Source organism: Terrapene carolina, unplaced genomic scaffold (genome assembly GCF_002925995.2).
Source record: "Terrapene carolina triunguis isolate 2854851 unplaced genomic scaffold, T_m_triunguis-2.0 Scaffold120, whole genome shotgun sequence".
In the NCBI taxonomy this organism is placed as follows: domain Eukaryota; kingdom Metazoa; phylum Chordata; order Testudines; family Emydidae; genus Terrapene; species Terrapene triunguis.
Window position 1 is genome coordinate 7,077,083 of NW_020664471.1, and position 21,792 is coordinate 7,098,874.

Here is a 21,792-nt window from a genome sequence, read left to right on the forward strand (position 1 = left end):
ATCTTTCAGTGGGTTTGCTCACAACTTAGCACATAGTGGAGCAGTTCATGAGCCATGCCCTGTTTCTCTTTTTGTCACAGAACTGAATTTGGGAAATATGCAATTTACTGTCAGCGATGTGTTGAGAGAACCCAGCAGAATGGGGACCGAGAAGCAAGGCCATCAAGGATGGAAATCCTTTCAACCCTTCTAAGAAATCCCTACCACCACTCGTTGCCATTCAGTATTCCAGTTCATTTCATGAATGGTATATACCAGGTAGGGCTCATAAGCATGATATTTAACTTGCCCAATCTGATTTTATTAGCACACTTGTGAAGTGGTTATGTGTGATAGCCAAGATGAAGGAGGGAGAACTATGAGCATTAAAGTAAATATGGCTTGAATTTCTCCTTACTGGTGGTTGGCAATGGAATGGGCAAAGTAATTGTCAGATTTGATCCGTGTTTCAGGAAAAGAAAAAGTTTTGAGCAAAACATCTTTAAAAAAATTAAAAACCCATTATTGCCTAAGTAGTATCCACTTAATTTTTCTTGTTTAACCACATGAATGGAGCAGTCTGGAGAAGAGAGCAAGGTGTTAGAGGTATTCCCTCCAACTGAGCACCTTGGAAATCGGGTAGCTCATTGAAGGTCATGAGGCACATGTGTAACTCTGATCATCATTAACAGAGGATACCTGCATTTATTACAGGCAGAATATGCTCCATAGTCTCTTGGGGCCAATCTAATGCCCTGAGTATTTCCTTCTCCTACAGCCCATCTTTCTCTTCTAAACTCCCACCACTACCACAGACTACCATTTGCCTACCTCCTCCCCTCTTTTAAACCACAGTATTTCCTATTCCTAATAGCTCTCTCCTCCTGAACCACACCCTCCTCAGGTGACAGTCATCAATTTCATGAACCCTTTCAGCTGATCCTCATGTCTCAGTTACCATCATTAATCCCTTAGTAGCCACAGACCAGGCTAACTCCTTCCCATCTCTGGAAGACAGATGAGGCCCCTTACAGGGGCCACGTTACCCTGTGACACAGTAGAACTCCCATTAACTTCAGTATAGGATCAGTATTGGATCTAGTATCCTTTCTGTGAATTATGGCATGTAAATAATTTTAAAATTATGTAGTTATGCACTGAATATCATTTTTATTTCCAGGTATAAAGAAAAACTCTGCTTTTAAAACATTATTATAAACTTTAAAAAAGTATTCAATATATATCCAACAAAAATAAATAAATATATATATATATATTTATATATACTTGGATCTCCATTAAGTCATCACCTTAAAGTTTCAAAGAGAAATGCTTGAGATCAAAAAGAATTTAACCATCCATGATGCTTATATATTGGTTTGAAAAGACATGCTCCCAAGTGATATGAAATAAAACCAATAAAGAGTCTTAAATGTCACTATAATTGGTTAGTTAGTTGGGCTCAGATCCCCATAGGTATTTAGGCTCCTAGTTTCCATTACAGTCCGTCGGACTCCATGATCCAGTTTTTCTAAGACATTTTATTACTAATAAAAGTGGTGTGGTTTCTTTTGTGTGCAGAGCCTGGTAGATACCCCTGTCCTTTAGCACAAACATAAAGTTGAGGGAAGTGTCAGAGACAAGTATCTGAGTAGAGACAATTAGCCACCTGTTACTAAAATTCTTTAGTACCAAAGACAGAACAGGAAACTTGATAAATATTTACACCAGTAGACATGGGAGGGAGAAGATATTCTTTGGACAATTACTATATATATTATATATCACTGCTCCTGAAATACATTTTGTATGGTATTTCAGACATACAGTATAATCTACTCAAGCCTCCTGTTAAATTGTATGTCATGCAAGGTTGTTATCTATAATCTTACCTGCTGAGCCTCCCTGTCATAATTTTTTTTGTTATAGTATTTCTAATCATATTTTTCCTCATAGAGGAACATATCAAATTGCCTTTTTAAATCAAACATTTAGATTAATTCAAATCTATAGTTTAGTAAATAAAAAAAACCTGTAAATGCATTTATCTAGAGATTAAGTTTGGGCTGGAAAACAAAAAAAGAAAAATAATATATTAGTTTAATAACAGTCTGAGATGCTATGTATAATAGTCTTTGATTTGGTAAACAAAATGCAATGACTTGTAACAGGTAAGCAAAGTTTTTGACATAAAATTTGCTCAATAGGGTAGAAGAAAGACCACCAAACTGTCTTCTTTTTTTCCAGAATTTACAAGTTTAAATCCTGACTCAATTTTTGTCTAACCTGTAGTGGAGTTTATCAAGTTGTAATGACAATAAGCTATCCAAGGAGGATGGAACAGGGCACTCTCTTTCCATGTATGTTCTAGAAAGTGTCTTGTCCTTCTTCAAAATGTTACATTTAATATTTTTGAGAGTTCTTGTAACTAAAGTGTTTCGTTTTCCTCTGTTCAGGTTGTTGGATTTGATGCCTCCACCACAGTGGAAGAATTTCTGAACACCCTTAACCAGGACACAGGAATGAGAAAACCAGTCCAGTCAGGATTTGCATTATTTACTGATGATCCTTCTGGCAAGGATATAGAGCACTGTCTTCAAGGAAACATCAAGGTAAACAAAACTCTTTAATGAGCTGCACATATTAAACAACAAAAATATCTTAATTTTACAGAGGCCTTTTCAAACAAACAATGTAAGGGAAGATTATTTCCTCATTAAATACTTTTTGCTTTTCCTCATTTGACATACATCAAAGGAAAGATGAAAACAAACTCTAATTTTTAACTCTGAAATTCATTCAGTGGAATACATTTAAAAGCATTGCCTGGCAGACTAGAATGGCTTAGGGAATTGATGATGGGATAAGGAACTTTTCACCTCTAGGACACCAGTTTACATGAGGACTGTTATTAGTGTCTAAAAGTGATTACAGTCTAATGCTCATTCAGTGGCTTTAGTTGGTGTTCTCAGTCCAACTCCTGTGGCTGAACAACAAAGGTCTGAATACCCAGTAATCCTGAAGAGCTCTCAGAGCTGGAGAGGTGGAGTAGACTGGAATAGAAGTCTCCAGATGAGGGCTGTGACATGAAGATTGAACTACCGTATCTTGTACTTTGCAAGTCCTGTGGCTAGAAGACTTCAGTGTCCAATGCTGGCAATCTGGTACTTGTCATAACATCAGATTTACTATAAACTTAGAAATATAAACCCATCTCCTAAAATATCAAAATACAAACAGCTCTTCTAATATGTTGCTCAAGTGAGGGATGTATTGGAGGATCAAGGAAAGGGGCTGACAGAGATCTGGAAGGAATGTCAGAGGGTTTCCTATCCAATACAAGGAGGAAAAGGTTTAGGTTCAGTTCAGTAGATTGGCAGTGCTCAGTGTAATGTTATTTCTATGGATTCTGAAGGGATGTAGTTATCCACACCACTCAGGATTAAGGTATTTGCAGCAAGGGTTGGGAAGACACACCATAATTGATGGTTTACTACGTTACATCGTTGTTGTTGCAAAGCAAATAGTGGGGCTCGGACTGCTGTTGAAGCAGCTCCCTCAGTCCTGGGGAGTAAGGAATGCCGGGTAATACCATCAGGCAGGCCTGTTACACCCTTCTGCAGTGTTCAGAGAAGTATTAACTGGCTTCAGGGGGCTCTGCATCCAGCCTTCTATGGCTGGAAGAAAGGTCATCATGATGCAACCGGAGATAAATAGGGCCATGGAAGATTCCTCTTTCCTACCAAAAAAAAAAACCAAAACCAAAACAAAAATTATGACATGGAAGGCAAAAAAAAAATCTATTAAACAGTTTACTTATTCTCGTATTTTGTTTTCTATTAACGTGAGATTTTGGATTCTGTTAACATTTCTGCTGAGTCTTTCCAAGGGGGTCACTAAATAGTTTCTTCCCATCTAATCTGAATGGACTAGGGTGCTGCCATTGCAACACACTCTTCCTTTGGTCTGGGAACAAGGGACCAAGCGAGTCTCCAACTTGCACAAAACACTTGTTAGAAACGGAACCATCCACAACATGCAGTATAATTGTTTAATTATCCTCTTTATGAAAGTCATTAGTTTGATTAATTATAAAACAACTAGTTTTGGATAATTACATATGTGTTGGCTCCTGCTAAATTATATACCTTTCCTTTCTGTATAAACATTGTATGGCCAGATTCCAAAACCAAGATCTGTCTGGTAGGATAAGCGAATAACAACAACAAAATCTGACTGCTAAATCCTCAGCTAAAAAGTGCCTGTACAGGTACTTTTCACAAGTTTAAAAATTAAAGCTACGTGATTTTTCTGAGTTACAATAATTGAAATTCTTTCATAATAAACAGATGGTTTCCTTCAAAGATGCTGTTTTGGCAAGAAACTACAGAACTGACAGTTCCACATATTCATTTTCCTTTTAGATCTGTGACATTATTTCTAAATGGGAGCAGGCCTCCAAAGAACAGCATCCTGGGAAATGTGAAGGCACAAGAACTGTGCGTCTTACATATAAAAACAGGTATATAATACTGAGCATAATTCCATTACTTTGTCCTAGGAATTTTCTTTAATTTATATGGTGTTTATTATCTGGAAAGGTATTAGCTGAATCAAAGCTTACTCCAAAATGTTAAAAGAGAAAGACACTGCAATCTTTGTTAAATAAATTAACTTCATTAGTATCAATATTTTGGAAACCTTCATATAAACCTTAGATTTTTGTTTTTCTTAAACTTAGCAGGTTGGGAAGTACAGAGTAAGCTAGTCAGGCAAATCCTGATTTGTTTTCCTTAGGCAATCTGCTGGTTCATTGGACACCCCATCTCATGACCCTGCTTAGAGGCTGTGGCTCCTTCCCACATCCTCCACCAGGCCATCTTTCCTTTGATGAACCCTCCTTCCAAGCATCTTACACCTGGCAGGATCCCATTTATTGAGGTTTAGCTGGTCTGCTTGTCTTTCGTGTGGGTTCCACCTGCACAGGTATAGAATAAGGCTCTAGGAGTATGCAGATCCAATGTGCATGGAATTTTAAACATATAGCATGAACCTAACAAGAAGAGAGTAAGAGCAGGCTACCAATTAATGGGATCTCTAAAGGTAGAAGTCTTAGGGGTACATCTGTAGGAGAAGGATGAGATAATAGTGAGTTGAACATTATTTGCATAATAAGCAACAGCCACAGGTTGATATTTCATAGTTTAGTAGTAAAAAGGTCAGCACACAGTAGTTCCCATCAAAAGTTGTTTTCTCTTACTCTGTTTAGCTTGGAAAACTGTAATGTCCAATTGTGTCTACAATCTACATCCAGTAAAATGGAACTGATTATGTTATGTACCAGTATTTAATTTTTTAATTTGTAGGCAAAGCTTATGAGATTGAGGAGCACTTGTCTTGACCTACAACGCCCCTTTTGCTCAGTCCTTGGTCTCTCCTGAGCATCAGTTGCTAATTGTGCCAAACTTTGCTGGAACTTGAGTTTTGGATACATGGGGACTAGGCTGACACTACCAAATTAAAGACCCTAGATCTACAGAGGTGAAAAACCACTGTACTAATTTGCATTATTATGTACTTGGAAGGTCTATGATTCCTCAATTGTCAAGTGGTGTTGCATTTCATGAAAGCAAAATACAAATCAATGCTTAATTGTGAAATCATTAAACTTTATTCATTTAGATTCAATGAGGTGCAGATCTTTTGGTGGGTATTTATATCTTTAATTATTTTCAAACTGGCATTTAAATTCTATTCATGTTTAAACTTTTTAGTCTGATTTCTTATCATTCACTTAAAAATAAGATATATGTGTGCAATGATGTGATGCTTTTTTTAAAATGTAAAACTAAGGGCATGTGTTAAGTAATCCGTTTGAACAGCAGAGTAACTAGCCTTCAAATTGCATTATAGAATTCCAGGATTTTACTCCTGTGCTGTCCCTGTTCTATGGAAATGAGCAATGGGCTTAACTGGAGCAAAAATTTTAAAATGACAAGATACTAAAGGGTCACTTTTTTCCACCTTTTAGAAGTAGTGAATGTATAGCTAGTAAAATGGTTTAGAGTGACAATTCTAGAGGTTGATTTTCTCCATTTGTCCACAGATTTAGTACAGTGGCAGTAAAAGCTTCCAAGTGCTGCCCTTTCTCTGTGCCTCAACTCTGCTCTGGACAGGTTACCTTCAGAGCTGAAGTGTTAATAAGTCTCTAGCACATTCATTCTTTGTCCTAGCTGCTGAGGCTACCATTTGTGATAGAAACACCTATCCATTAGGAACTGGATTGATATCACCAACTCATTTCACATGAGTCAATGTAAGCCATCAGATGGTAACAATTTATGGTCAGAGCTGACTTCAAACTAGTGGCCCAGAGGTGCAAGGTCATAGCTCTCATTACTAATACCCAGGGTCTAATACCCCTATTTTCATTTTTAAATAACTTTTCTTTCTTCTTTTGTAGGCTTTATTTCTCAGTTCAAGTCCGTGGGGAGACAGACAGGGAAAAGCTGCTGTTAATGTATCAGACAAATGATCAGATAGTAAATGGACTTTTCCCTATCAACAAAGAACTGGCACTGGAAATGGCAGCTCTTTTAGCTCAGGTAATCTATGAGTTTATGGTAACAGTCAACTTGTACATTAACGGGCCACTGCTGACCACTTTCTACTCCTATTGACATCAGTGTTAAGGCGGGAGGTTCACAGCACCTTGCACGATCCTGCCCTAATTAATTAAACATAGCATAGCCATTTGATTTTGTTACAGGGAGTCTTGAACAGGTCTCCCCAATCACTGTGCCATGAATAACTTCTGAAAATTATATATACCATAATAATACAGCCTACAGATGTTTCAATCGATATACTTCTGTATAAGATTTATTTTCATAAGAAAAACACAGAGATCATCACATAAAGAAAGTTTGAGAGTTACCCGTAGATACTCGTTCATAAGCCGAATCTTTTTGGTAAAAAAGTGACACATCAAAGAGTGGGGGTCGGCTTATAAATGGGTCTACACCAAAATTCGATGATTTTAAACTCTATGGAATCATTGAATTGAATATCTAATACATTGTCGTTTTGTTTACCTGGAGCGTTCACAGGCATGGAGCCCCTCAGCTCCCTGTGGTTGCAGTTCACCGTTCCCAGCCAATGGGAGCTGCGGGAAGTGGCGGGCCCTTCCTGCAGCTCCCATTAGCTGGGAACAGCAAACCGTGGACACTGGGAGCTGAGGGGCTCCGTGCCTGTGAACGCTCCAGGTAAACAAAACGTCCAGGCCCGCTAGCGGCTTACCCTAACAGGCCAGGAGCCAAAGTTTGCCAACCCCTGAAATATAGGGTCGGCTTATGAAAGGATCATACAGTTTTTGCTATTTTTACCTAACCATCTTGGGGGGTCGGCTTATCAATGAACGGGCTAATGAACGAGTATATACGGTACTTTCTGGATTGGCTTAATTAGAACTTGTCAATTTACACCAGCTGAAGTTTTGTCCCTGTATATGAAATACTGTGAAATGCAAGAAAACTCTATACAATATGTTTTTTACTTTTGTAATTTAAACTTGATTTGTGCTAACTAATTTTGCCTGGTGAATTTAATGTAATTAGAAGTGAAATATAACTTGCGCTATTTTTATATCAGTGAAAATATACTTTAATGGACAAAACATTTTAAGTTTTACAGTATGCTAATCAACGAGACAATGCATAAAAGGTACGGTAACTCCTCACTTAAAGTCATCCCGGTTAACGTTGTTTCGTTGCTGAGCAATTAGGGAACATGCTCATTTAAAGTTGTGCAATGCTCCACTATTACGTTGTTTGGCTGCCTGCTTTCTCCACAGCTGGCAGCCTCCCTACATCCCTCCCTCCCCCCAGCGCCTCTCACCCGCCGGCAGACCCCGCGGATCAGTGCCTTCCCCCTCCTCCCCCCGCGGCAATCAGCTGGCTTGCGGCGTTTAGGAGGCAGGAGGGAGGGGGAGGAGCGAGGACTCGGCGTGCAGGCTCCCCCTCCCTCCCCTGCTTCCTGCCCGCGGCAATCAGCTGGCTTGCAGCGTTCAGATGGGAGGGGAGGGAGGGGAGAGGAGCGAGAACGCAGCGTGCGAAGTAAAGGGGGAGGAAGTGGGGGGGAGAAGAGGCAGATCAAGGGGTGGGGGTTTGGGGGAAAGGGTGGAGTGGATGGGCCGAGGGTTGAGCCCCCTGCCCCCGGCAAAGTCATGTATAGTTGTGCCTGTGCTTGCAAGAACAGCAAGAGGAGCAGCCGGACAATCCATCCTCTTCCACTCTCTGACTCCACCACCTCAACCAAGCTTCATACGCAGCAGTGATGATTGTAGTATAAAATTGTTTCTTTAAAATTGTTTAAAACGTATACCTGTATTAAATTGCTTGTTTAAAATTGTTTAAAATGTATATAATGCCTTTTGTCTGGCAAAAAAAAAATTCCCTGGAACCTAACCCCCCTATTTACATTAATTCTTATGGGGAAATTGGATTCACTTAACATCGTTTCACTTAAAGTCGCATTTTTCAGGAACATAACTACGACGTTAAGCGAGGAGTTACTGTATTTAATTTCTAAAATGACTCTGTACAAACAAAGATCTTCTCTTTCCTGGCCTTTCCACTAGGTGGAGATTGGGGACTTCGAAAGACCTTTCTCAACTCCAGCAGGGCAAGTTACTTCTCCCTCCAAGTCCAATCAGACATTGAAACATGTAGTGGAGAGATTTTACCCAAAGAGGTATAGGCATGGCTGTTCAGAAGAACAGTTAAGGTGAGAGGGGGAAGTATTATGATAGACAAGATGTGAACGTTTTTACTTTTAGGGTTCTGTTATGTTTAGGGATGAAGTAAGCCTTTTTCAGTTATACTGGAAGCTTTAGATATACATTTATGAGAAATTTTTGTCTAGAGCTATATATGAAACTGAAATTCTTTTTACCAAATGGGTTAGGGAGAACCCATTTCCTCTAAATCTTTGTTACCCAAATATACAATAGAATTATTAATCATGTATTTTAGCAAAATGCTCTCAACTCTCAGAATACACAAATTACTTAGGATCTTATAACCTTTACTCACATAGGACCTGATTCTGACACTCTTACTTACTTGGAATATTATTTTACTCAGACAATAATCCCATTGAAATGAACAAGTCTATTAAGGTATTACTAAAGTTGAGTAAGGGTGCCATAGTCTGGTCCAAGAGTAGTCCTTACTCAAGCGGGCAGACTCATTGAACTCAACTACTTATATGAGTAAACGTTGCAGGATTTGTATCTGTTCTAGTCAAACATTGGGTATTTCATAATTTAAGATATTTTGAACAAAAATAATGTATTCTTCTAATTTCTGCTAATGTTATAGCAACTGTTTTCCCATGGCTCATGGCAAACAGAGCTACAGGAAAAGAAAAAGATTTGAAAAACAGGAAAATGTTATTGTAAAACCAAAATATAGCTGGCATACTGAAGAGTAGGATATAGTACCTGAAAATACTTAAATTTGTTGGTAAAAATTCTATATTTCATGTTGTGGATTGTCAGGGGGTTCGGTAGTATAGCCCAGTGGTGACAGTCTGCAGCTGTGTCGTCCAGCAGCAAGAGTCTGCAGGGCCAGCCGTAGGGGAACCCAGGCCGCTCCCTGCTCCATTGGGTTTCAATCCAGGGTCCTGCGACCAGCGGGTTGGGTATGCGGCCTGAAGGTGGACACCACCAAGCCTGCTCATTGGGTTACTTCCTACTCTTACCCCTCCAAAGTCACCACAGGGTCTGCTTATTCACTCACAAAGGGGCAGGGTTCTCCAGAGGCTGTTTTACTCCAGTCCCAGCCCAACATCCCGAGTCTCCACAGGGCATTTGGCAGTTCAGCAGTGGGGTCTGGTCCAGGCGGTGTGGAGCTCCTGTGGCCTTGCTGCAGAAGTTAACAGCAGATAACTGCTCCCCTTCCTCTGTCCACCCTGATGACTAGGACTGCTCCCTTTTGAGCTCTGCCTCCATTTTGAGTATGCCCAGCTAGTGCAGCTGGATGGGGCCTTGTGGGACTAGAGTTGCTTGTTAACCCTTGGCTCTCCAGTGTGGAGGTTATACATCTCATCTCACAGATGTCCTTTTAATTCTACTTTCACACATGGGTACCTGTAGATGTATATCAGAAGCTGAGCTGTATGTTTGCACCCTGTGCTGCTAGTACTTTTTATTTAAAAGGGGGGTGGGAACCGTCCTAGATCATTTAAATTTAATCATGGTGTTCCAGAAACAAGAAGGTACCTAAGGTTTGCTGTACGCAAATGATATTAATGACTGGTTTGGAGTTTTCTATACAGCATATCTGATAGATATGACAGACCTATAGCACATAAATCGAATACTCATTTTAACAAAATCAAAAGTTTTTGATTGGGTTTTTACTAGTTCTTTTTTAACAACAAAATCCAAAAGTACATTCTCACTATGAGTTTCATTTCAAACAGACAGCTTCGTCAGCGATTATCAACTAGATGGATGGCTCTCCGGGGGCACAGTGCTGCAGATTGTGTGCGCATTTATCTCACAGTAGCCAGAAAGTGGTCATTCTTTGGTGCTAAAATGTTTGCGGCAAAAGTAAGGAACTTTACCGGGTTTGGGTTTTGGTGTTGGTGGTTTAAGTTTGAATGTAGTATGCAGGAAGAAAACAAATTAAGTTGAAAGTGGGTTGGAAGTGTTTCTGTTGCTTGAATCTCTGTTAATAGAATCATAGAAGATTAGGGTTGGAAGAGACCTCAGGAGGTCATCTAGTCCAACCCCCTGCTCAAAGCAGGACCAACCCCAACTAAATCATCCCAGCCAGGGCTTTGTCAAGCCAGGCCTTAAAAACCTCTAAGGATGGAGATTCCACCACCTCCCTAGGCAACCCATTTCAGTGCTTCACCACCCTCCTAGTGAAATAGGTTTTCCTAATATCCAACCTAAACCTCCCCCACTGCAACTTGAGAGCATTGCTTCTTGTTCTGTCATCTGCCACCACTCAGAACAGCCGAGCTCCATCCTCTTTGGAACCACCCTTCAGGTAGTTGAAGGCTGCAATCAAATCCCCCCTCACTCTTCTCTTCTGCAGACTAAACAAGCCCAGTTCCCTCTGCCTCTTCTCGTAAGTCATGTGCCCCAGTCCCATGATCATTTTCGTTGCCATCCGCTGGACTCTCTCCAATTTGTCCACATCCTTTCTGTAGTGGGGGCCCCAAAACTGGATGCAGTACTCCAGATGTGGCGTCACTAGTGCCAAATAGAAGGGAATAATCACTTCCCTTGATCTGCTGGCAATGTTCCTACTAGTGCAGCCCAATATGCCGTTAGCCTTCTTGGCAACAAGGGCACACTGTTGACTGATATACAGCTTCTTGTCCACTTTAATCCTCAGGTCCTTTTCTGCAGAACTGCTGCTTAGCCAGTCAGTCCCCAGCCTGTAGCAGTGCATGGGATTCTTCCGTCCTATGTGGAGGACTCTGCACTTGTCCTTGTTGAACCTCATCAGATTTCTTCTGTCCAATCCTCCAATTTGTCTAGGTCACTCTGGATGCTATCCCTACCTTCCAGGGTATTTATCTCTCCCCCCAGCTTAGCGTCATCAGCGAACTTGCTGAGGGTGCAAACCATCCCATCATCCAGATAATTAATGAAGATGTTAAACAAAACCAGCCCCAGGACTGACCCCTGGGGCACTCCGCTTGATACCGGCTGCCAACTAGACATTGAGCCATTGATCACTAACTGTTGAGCCTGACGATCTAGCCAGCTTTCTATCCACCTTATAGTCCATTCATCCAGTCCATGCGTCTTTAACTTGCTGGCAGGAATACTATGGGAGACCGTATCATAAGCTTTGCTTAAGTCAAGGTATATCATGTCCACCGCATTCCCCATATCCACAGAGCCAGTTATCTCATCATAGAAGGCAATCAGGTTGGTCAGGAATGACTTGCCCTTGGTGAATCCATGTTGACTGTTCCTGATCACCTTCCTCTCCTCCAAGTGCTTCAAAATGGATTCCTTGAGGACTTGCTCCTTGATTTTTCCAGGCACTGAGGTGAGGCTGATCGGTCTGTAGTTTCCCGGATTTTCCTTCTTCCCTTTTTTAAAGATGAGCACTATATTTGCCTTTTTCCAATTGTCCGGGACCTCCCCTGATCGCCACGAGTTTTCAAAGGTAATGGCCAATGGCTCTGCAGTCACATCAGCCAACTCCCTCAGCACCCTCAGATGCATTAGATCCGGCTCCATGGACTTGTGCATGTCCAGCTTTTCTAAATAGTCCTTACCCTGTTCTTTCACCACTGAGGGCTGCTCACCTCCTCCCCATACTGTACTGTCCAGTGCAGCAGTCTGGGAGCTCACCTTGTCTGTGAAGACCGAGGCAAAAAAAGCATTAAGTACTTCAGCTTTTTCCACATCATCTGTCACTAGGTTGCCTCCCCCATTCAGAAAGTTTCCCTGACCTTCTTCTTGTTGCTAACATACCTGTATAAACCCTTCTTGTTACCCGTCACATCCCAGGCTTGCTGCAACTCCAATTGTGCTTTGGCCTTCCTGCATTACACCCCTGCATGCTCGAGCAATATTTTTATACTCCTCCCTAGTTATCTGTCCAAGTTTCCACTTCTTGTAAACTTCCTTTTTTGTGTTAAAGCTCGCTGAAGATTTCTCTGTTAAGCAAGCTGGTCGCCTGTCATATTTGCTATTCTTTCTGCACATCCGGATGGTTTGTTCCTGCGCCCTTAATAAAGCCAGCTCTCCTGGACTCCTTTCCCCGTCATATTAGCCTCCCAGGGGATCCTGCCTGTCAGTTCCATGAAGGATCAAGGTCTGCTTTTCTGAAGTCCAGGGTCCGTATTCTGCTGCTCTCCTTTCTTCCTTTTGTCAGTATCCTGAACTTGACCATCTCATGGTCACTGCTACCCAGGTTGCCACCCACTTCTACTTCCCCTACCAATTTTTCCTGTTTGTGAGCAGCAGGTCAAGAGGAGCACGGCCCCTAGTTGGTTCCTCCAGCACTTGCACCAGGAAGTTATCCCCAACACTCTCCAAAAACTTTCTGGATTGTCTGTGCACTGCTGTATTGCTCTCCCAGCAGATGTCAGGGTGATTGAAGTCCCCCATGAGAACCAGGGCCTGTGATCTGGAAACTTCTGTCAGTTGTCTGAAGAAAGCCTCATCCTCCCATTCTGGTGGTCTATAGCAGACGCCCACTACGACATCACCCTTGTTGCTCTCGCCTCTAAACTTAACCTGTTGAGAGTCTTTGGGTTTTCTCCAGTTTCATACTGGAGCTCTGAGTAATCATACTTCTCTCTTACATACAGTGCAACTCCTCCATCTTTTCTCCCCCGCCTGTTCTTCCTGAACAGTTTATACCCATCCATGACAGTGCTCCAGTCATGTGAGTTACCCCACCAAGTCTCTGTTATTCCAATTATATCATAGTTCCTTGATTGTGCCAGGACTTCCAATTCTTCCTGCTTGTTTCCAAGGATTCTGGCATTCGTGTACAGGCACCTAAGATAACTAGCCAATTGCCCTAGTTTCTCAGTATGACTCAGGAGGCCTCCCCTGCTGCACCCTCCGCCTTGTGTTTCCTCCCAGTATCCCACTTCCCCACTTCCTCAGGGCTTAGGTCTCCATCCCCCGGTGAACCTAGTTTAAAGCCCTCCTCACTAGGTTAGCAAGCCTGCCTGCGAAGATGCTCTTCCCTCTCTTCGTTAGGTGGATCCCATCTCTTCTTAGCAATCCTTCTTCCTGGAAGAACATCCCGTGGTCGAAGAATACAAAGCCCTCTCTCCCACACCACCTGTGCAACCATCCATTTATCTCCACAATTCGATGGTACCTACCTGGGCCTTTTCATTCAACAGGGAGAATGGACGAGAATATGAATTGCACCTCAAACTCCTTTATCCTTCTTCCCAGAGCCACATAGTCTGCAGTGACCTGCTCAAGATCATTCTCGGCAGTATCATTGGTCCCCACGTGGAGAAGTAGGAAGGGGTAGCAGTCTGAGGGCTTGATCAGTCTCGGCAGACACTCCGTCACATCCTGAGTTCTAGCTCCAGGCAAGCAGCACACTTAGAGTTTCCTGGTCTGGACGGCAGATGGATGACTCTGTCCCCCTTAGGAGGGAGTCCCCGACCACCACCACCCGTCTCCTCCTCTTGGGAGTAATGGTCATGGAACCCGCATCCCTAGGACAGTGCATCCCATGCCTTCCGGTCGATGGGGTCTCCTTCTGATCCCTTCTCTCAGATGACTCTTCCAAACCATTCTCCGCCGTAGTACCTGTGCAGAGACCCTGAAAACGATTTCTTACCACTATCTGCATTGGGGGTACATGGGTTCTCCTCTTTCTTCTTCTGGAGGTCACATGCTGCCAATTTTCTTCCCAGTTCTGCACTGCCCTCTCTGATTCTTCAGCATGCTGTGCCTGCAGTACCAAACACTGACTTCCCTCTAATCAACCACTCAAGGCCCACCTGGAACAAAGCACTCCCAATTCACACTTTTCAAACAAACGGTTACTGCTTGGATTAAGTAATACGCTGATGAATTTTAATAATCTTAATAATAAGTAAGTCCTAATTTCTAGCCCATGTCTCCCCTGCATTCTAATATCATTCCACACAGCATCCTCTCACTATCTTTTTCCTTGTTTTGAAGCAGCCTTTTTAAATTAATACTTTTTGGGTCTGATTCAACTCCGATTAAAGACTTAAATGGGAGTTGGGTTTTTGTCCTTAGAAGCATTAATAGAGATTAAATGTACAGAATATATTTCAAGCAGATTCTCCCTTGCTGACATCTAAATCACTGTTAAACATCCCACAACTTTGTTACTAAAGAAGATAGTATTGAGACGTGAATAATAAAGAAATTGAGCCTGAAGTTCTGCAGCAATAAAAACCCTAAAAATCAATAACCTAAATAAATGTTCGTGTCATGCTTGACCCTTGGGGACACAAATCACAACACAGGTCTGGTAAATAAGCTGTGAGGTAATTTTCGTTTTTTATTTCCCTTCAAATAATCCTAAAATATATACCCTAACTTCTTTGCAGCACTTCTGCTCCCTTATATTTTGGTGTGATATCTGACAAATTTTAAAATGTCTGAGTCTTTTAATTAAGTTACTATTTAAAGCTAGCCCCATTTATAATGTGTAATGGAATGCTGTTTCTCTTTTTGTAGCCTCTAACAACATCCACACTTGAGAGTTCCTACGTATGGCTTGTTGTACATGAAGATGGCATAAGCATTCTAGAATACAGCTTTCTGGTAAAAGAAAAAAACAGTTTTAGTTTAAATTTTAAATATATTTTAATAGTGAATATATTGGCCAAATTCATTCTTGATGTATTGCCACTGATTTAAATGAAATTACACCAGGGCTGAAATTGGTCCTGTATACTTAGATGCATAGTTTGTCTCTTAAAGCGTAAGTTTGTTACTATAAAATGTTTTAAAGTTACTGCCATGGTTATATTAGTACTCATGGTGGAAGTACCTCTTGATTACTTTGCTTGGTATTTATCATCTTTCTCAGGGAAACATTTTATATATGAAACTAGTAAATTAAATGATAAAAGGAAATTCATAGATAAGATTCCCACAAGAACCTGAACTCTTCCTACTTGAGGCTTTCATTTAAATGATCACTCATAAGACAATATGCACTAATGGAAAGTGATACATAAATGCATTTACAGTTACATAATATGATTATTCCCATTATATTTGTTGAACAGTATGTCATATTGCCCTGTGTTGTTTAGTCATGTAATTAAAGACTTGATTCTTTTCTCACTTACAGTGGTGTAAAGCAGTAGTAACTCCACTGAAATCAATGGAGCGGCACTGGTGTTAATCTTGTGTACCTGAGAGGCTCCCTGTTTTAATTCAAATTTCCAAAGGGGTAGAATTAATTGTTGCTATCAGAATGTTAACACTGAATTTCCTTGATTAATTAAAATCTCTAACATAACAAAAATGTATACTTTTTCTCTAAACCTGCCTTTGTATTTAAAGATAGGTACAGAGCAGCAGTTCTCAAACTGTGGGTCAGGACCCCAAAGGGGATTGCGACCCCCTTTGAATGGGGTCACCAGTGCTGGCTTAGACTTGCTGGGGCCTGGGGCTGAACCCCGAGCCCAACTGCCCAAGGCTGAAGCCAAAGTCTGAGGGCTTCAGCCCTGGGCGTCAGGGCTCAGGTTGCAGACCCCCTGCAGGGCACTGGGGCTTGGGCGGGCTCAGGCTTCGGTCCCCCCCTCTTGGGGTCGTGAACTAATTTGTTGTCAGAAGGGGGTCATGGTTCAATGAAGTTTGCAAACCCCTGGTATAGAGGAATTAGACAAATGTAATAAATATTAAAGGATGAAAAGAGGAGGGAGAAGAGCAATCAAGCAGATTGAGAGGAAATAGAGGCTGCAACATGGTGTTCCATCAACACCCTTCTCACTCCATGAAGGTCTTCAATTTAAGTTCTGATCCAGCTCAGTCTTTCTTAACATACAACTGTGTTTCTCAGCCCGTAAGGTTGGCCTCTGTCAGTGGACCAAGTCATAGGCAGTCAGGCCTAGGGGTCAGAGTGGGACTAGGGAGTGAGGCCTACTGATTGGAGTTCGAACACCAAAGCCAAGAGTCGAGACAGAGTCAAAGTCAGGAATCAGAGCCAGTAGTCGGGACCGAAGTCGGAGTCCGAATGCCAGAGCCAAGGGTTGAGGTGGAGTCAAGAGTCAGAGCGGAGGGTCGGAGCCGGATTACCAGGAGTCAGGGAAGGCAGGAGCAAGGCTGGTTCTTCTTTGAGGAATGTCCCTGTGTGTGCTCCACTTTAGCTGTCCATGCGCCCTGCTCTTGCAATCGGAGATTTGTAGTAGCAGTGCCTGGTTGGATTGCACATGCACCAGTGCCTCTTGTGCCCCCTCAGGAGGTTACATAGTGCTGCATGACCAAGCATCCGTCAGTTCCTTCTCTACCGCCTTTGGCTTGAGTCGGAGCACTTAGCAGCGCCTCTTACTTTTTTTTAGTATAAAATAACTTTATAGGTAAAACTTAAGTTAGCAATTAGGAAGTTATTTATTCTCACCCTTCCTACTTATTTTATTTTAAAAAAAATATTCTATCCTTATCTCCCTTATTAGGACAATAAGTTTAAGTTTTCTATAGTTTTACTGTTCCCCCCTCTCATTCTGGGACAGAAGATTCTCTGGCATGCCCAGCTCTCCGGGATTCAAATGCTGTCTGACGTGCAGGTTGTCAATCCCTATTTCTGATGGACATGCACAGTGTATCCTGCTGTCTTGGTGAGACATACCTCAGAAGTGCTCGCATTGCCATAATCTAAAGGCCAGAACAAGGAAAGCGAAGGATCTATAACTTATGCTACTTATGATGGAAGAATCTCTGCGACCAGCCTCAGATCCCAAGTCAAGGACTCCCTTTGCCATTGGCAGCCTGTGATAAAGGTTCTGCCACAACAGCTCCTACTAAAGAGCCTTTTCCCAGGAAGGCTACAAAAAAGTGGGCTCAGACTTCACCTCCGTGGGAATCGGCTAAGAAAAAGCACTCCCCTACTGCCGAGACCACATTGGTACCGACAGCGCCGGGTACGTCAGACTCCAAGACACCAGGACCATCCAGTACCATGAGTACCCAGAGAGCAAAAGACCCTAAGCAGGCAAGCTCTGCCAGAGGCTCAAAGGGCAAAGTAAAACCCTCTGCCTCGGTACTGATGGAGCTGAAGAGACACTCGGTACCAAGCAACGCATTGGCACCATCTGCGGTACCTACACTGGTAACATGACCTTCAGTAATCTCACTGCCAGGACAGCACTGCAGGCCTCACTTGACTCCGCAGATATGGCAGCAGGCTCCGTTGCAATATCGGTGATCATGAGCCATGCATCATGGTTCCCTCTCTCGGGGTTCCTGAGAGAGGTGCAGGTAAAGGTCAAGGACCTGCCCTTTGAAGACCCAAAACTATTTGCAGCCAAAACAGATGAGTCCCTTCGTATCCTGAAAGATTCAAGGGCAACACTAAAATCCCTGGACAGCTATACACCAGCAAATAAGAAACAGGGCAGGTATTATATGCAGAGATTCAGGTCACCACCATACACACAGCCACACAGGCAAAGACAAACCAGATAACAACAAATCCCAACCCAACCTTCGACATTTGTGGGTTGAGAGGGTTCTGTGTGGGTCAATCTGGGTGCGGGCAGTTCAGTGGGGGATCTGGGTGCGGGGGAGATCTGGATGCACGGGGCTTGTTGTGGGTTCTGGGTGCAATGGTAATGGGACGCTACAGGAGGGTCCAGGTGAAGGTGGAAGGGGCTCAGTGTGGGGGGGTGTCTAGGTGTAGTGGGGATAGAGCTCGGCCAGAAAATCTGGGTGTGGAGGGCTCAGTGGGGGGTCCAGATGTCTGGGTATGAGGGGGTCTGGATGCATGGGGGTTGGGCAGATGGGGGAGCAGCTCCCTGTACAGGGATCCCTCCGCCTGCAGCTGAGGAGCGATGGATGCAGGAAGCGGCGGGGCGGGGGGGGAGGAGTGTGGAGTTTGCAGAGCTTCCTACAGCTGGGTGAGAAATCTGGAGGTGGATCTGACATGGCCCTGGATGCCGTGCAGGGGAAGAGGAAGTCCCGTCCTCCCCAGCCCAGCTGGGACGAGCAGCTGAGCCTGGCGCAGGGAAGGAGCCACAAGCTGGGTCTTCCCCAGTCCTGCTCCCTGGCCCACAGTGATTTACCTCTCTGCCAGCTGCCCTGGGCACTCAAAACATACTGCTGGAAAGGGTCATATGACTGCTCTTGCGGCTTCCCTTTGCTTCCCCATCAGAAAGTCATTTTTCTGCGGAGAAGCAAAGAAATCTGCAGGAGATAAATTCTGCGCATGTGCAGTGGCGCAGAATTCCCCCAGGAGTAGCATTTCCTCCGACCCCACTCCTAACCAGGTCATACATAAGATCAGGAGGGACAGATCAGAAGTCATCCTAATAGTACCTACATGGCCCAGGCAAACATGGTTCCCTTACCTATTAAAGATAGTGGCATGCCCACCTCAAAATCTTCCTCTAATACCTCATCTCTTCTCCCAAAATGTGGACACATCCACCAACCCAACCTCAAGGCATGGCTACTCCATGGCTGAGAGAAAATGAAACAACCTGCTCGGAGGAAGTAAAAGACCTCTTATTGAACAGCCATAGATCAAATACAAGAAAGACATATACTCCTAAATGGAAAGGGTTCAGCATATGGTGCCAGAGCAAACAAATCATACCAACATCCTCTCCTTTACCAAGAGTATTGGATTACATATTAGAACTAAAAAACTGGGACTCTCCACAATCTCTGTCAAGATACACCTTGCAGCTATCACGGCTTTCCACAATAAGGTGGATGGGGTCACCATATTTGCCCACCCAACAACCAAACGTTACCTCAAAGGCATTAAGAACACTTACCCTGAAATAAGGACCGCAACTCCTATGTGGGACCTCAACCTGGTCTTACGTGGACTTACAGAAACCCTGTTTGAACCTCTGGCCAAGTGTTCATTACTCCATCTATCTATGAAGATGGCTTTCCTCATCGCCATTAGGTCTGCTAGACGTGTGGGAGAACTAGGTGCCCTAATAGCACACCCTCCATACGCAACTTTCTTTAAAAGATAAAGTTACCCTAAGACCATACCCCAAATTCTTACTGCAAGTTCCCCCTTCTTTTCATTTAAACCAACCCATTTACTTACCTGCATTTTTTCCAAAACCACATGCAGACAAAAGAGAGGCATCACTCCACACCCTGGACGTCTGAAGAGCATTAGCCTTCTACATTGCAAGAACAAAAACGTTTAGAAAAATCACCTAAACTATTTGTCTCTATAACAGAACGATCAAAAGGGGAAGCCATCATCTCAAAACAGAGAATATCCAAATGGATATCAGGATGCATCCACTTGTGTTATCAAAAATGTCAGTTACAAGCCCCATTGGGAGCCCGCACACACTCTACCAGAGCACTTTCAACATCCATAGCCTTTCTCAATAATGTCCCCATTATGGACATTTGCAGAGCAGCAACTTGGGCATCTGCCCACACATTCACAAAGCACTATGCTATAGAGCAGGGGTAGTCAATTATAGTCAATTATTTTTTGTTAAGGTCCAAATTTCTTGGCCAAAGATATCGTCAAGGTCCAGCCTCCAGAGAAAATAATAATAAAAAAACCTAACAATAATGATAATAAGTAAATGAAAAGATTTCGGGGTCTGTTCTAAAGCATCTGGCGGGCCGGATTTGGCTCATGGTCTGCCTATTGGCTACATCAACAGTCATCATTGGACATTCTATTTGGACTCACAGTCAATCACGAACACAACTCCAAAGCCCCTCCCTTCCATTGAGGGGCACTGCTCAACAATCACCTAAAATGGAACGCCCACAGGGACACTCCTCAAAGAAGAAGAGAAGGTTACTCACCCCATGCAGTAACTGAGGTTCTTTGAGATGGTTGTCCCTATGGGTGCTTCACTACCCTCTCTCCTCCCCTTTGCTTTGGAGTTTCATGCTAGATTTTCTGTGGTAGAGAACAACTGAGGCGGCACGAGACAGCAACAGCACATGCATGACCTAACCAGGCACTGCTACTATAAATTTCCGATTGCAAATGAGGGCACATGGACACACCTAAAGTGGAGCACCCACAGGGACAACCATCTCAAAGAACCTCAGTTACTTCACAAGGTGAATAACCTTCTCTTCTGAGGCAGGAGTGAGGCTGGAACAGGATGGGAACAGAACTTGTCCTGCACCCAGCCTTGGGCTGGAGCTGTGGAGGAGCAGAGCAGGAGCAGGGCTTGGAGAGACAAGAATGGGGAGACAGTCTGTGGGTGTGGGCATTGAGCAGCCAGTGAGCTACTGCTGCTAGATTTCAGAACCAGCCTGCAGGATTCCTCAGCCAATCAGGCAGGATGGTCCATCAGGTAGCCTGGCTGGCTCAGTAGGGCATTAGGAGCACTGAGCAGGTGCAGCTGAGGGCAGTCTCACTGGAGGTTCTGACCTCTTCCTGGAAAATGCAGGCAAACCTAACACAAAATGTAATGGGGAAAAAGTTAGGGTAATCCTGTCTTTTACAATTTGGATGAGGTCTTTTTGCTAGTCAAAAAACAAGGGCAAAAAGGAGTTTGGTACCCAGGAGATTAAAATAATTACTGTACAGATATTTTCTCATGATAATTTAAAATGTGCATATCTGTATTGAAACACTATCCATATTGATTGATATAATATTAGGTATGAATCAGCATAACAAATGGCAGTGACTCAAAAGCTACATGTCCAGAGTTGTGTGTTGAATAATACAGGCCAAAAATGCAAAGTGTGCTGCTTCTCTCTATGCAGAAGGTTTTGTGCACTACTAGTACTGTGAACAAACCACCAATTTTATCCCCATTTGTGAGCACAAATAGTTTTGCTAATGTGGTATATATCACTTGTACACACAAAGATCAGGGCCGGTGCTACCATTAAGGCAAACTAGGCGGTTGCCTAGGGCGCCAAGATTTGGGGGCGCCAAAAAGTGGTGCCCCCAATTTTTTTTTACAGCGTTCCTACGCCCCCTCTCCGAGCGTGCAGTCGCCGCTCCACTTCTCCCGTCTCCCAGGCTTGCAGCGCCAATCAGCTGTTTGGCATCGCAAGCCTGGGAGGGGAGGAGAATTAGAGCGGGGGCGGTGTGCTCGGGGAGGAGGCGGAGCAGAGGTAAGCTGGGGTGGGGAGCT

General features: G+C 43.2%; 1 protein-coding gene across 1 annotated transcript in view; it reads left to right on the top strand.

Annotated features, from left to right (window-relative positions):
• Positions 1–21,792, top strand: part of PLEKHH2 (pleckstrin homology, MyTH4 and FERM domain containing H2) — a 113,519-nt gene that overhangs the window by 89,403 nt on the left and 2,324 nt on the right. The window contains exons 22-28 of the mRNA XM_029911745.1: positions 81–258; positions 2,436–2,591; positions 4,404–4,501; positions 6,443–6,584; positions 8,618–8,763; positions 10,465–10,594; positions 15,206–15,292. Coding sequence (XP_029767605.1) covers positions 81–258; positions 2,436–2,591; positions 4,404–4,501; positions 6,443–6,584; positions 8,618–8,763; positions 10,465–10,594; positions 15,206–15,292 — 937 coding nt within the window. The remainder of the gene's footprint in view (positions 1–80; positions 259–2,435; positions 2,592–4,403; positions 4,502–6,442; positions 6,585–8,617; positions 8,764–10,464; positions 10,595–15,205; positions 15,293–21,792) is intronic.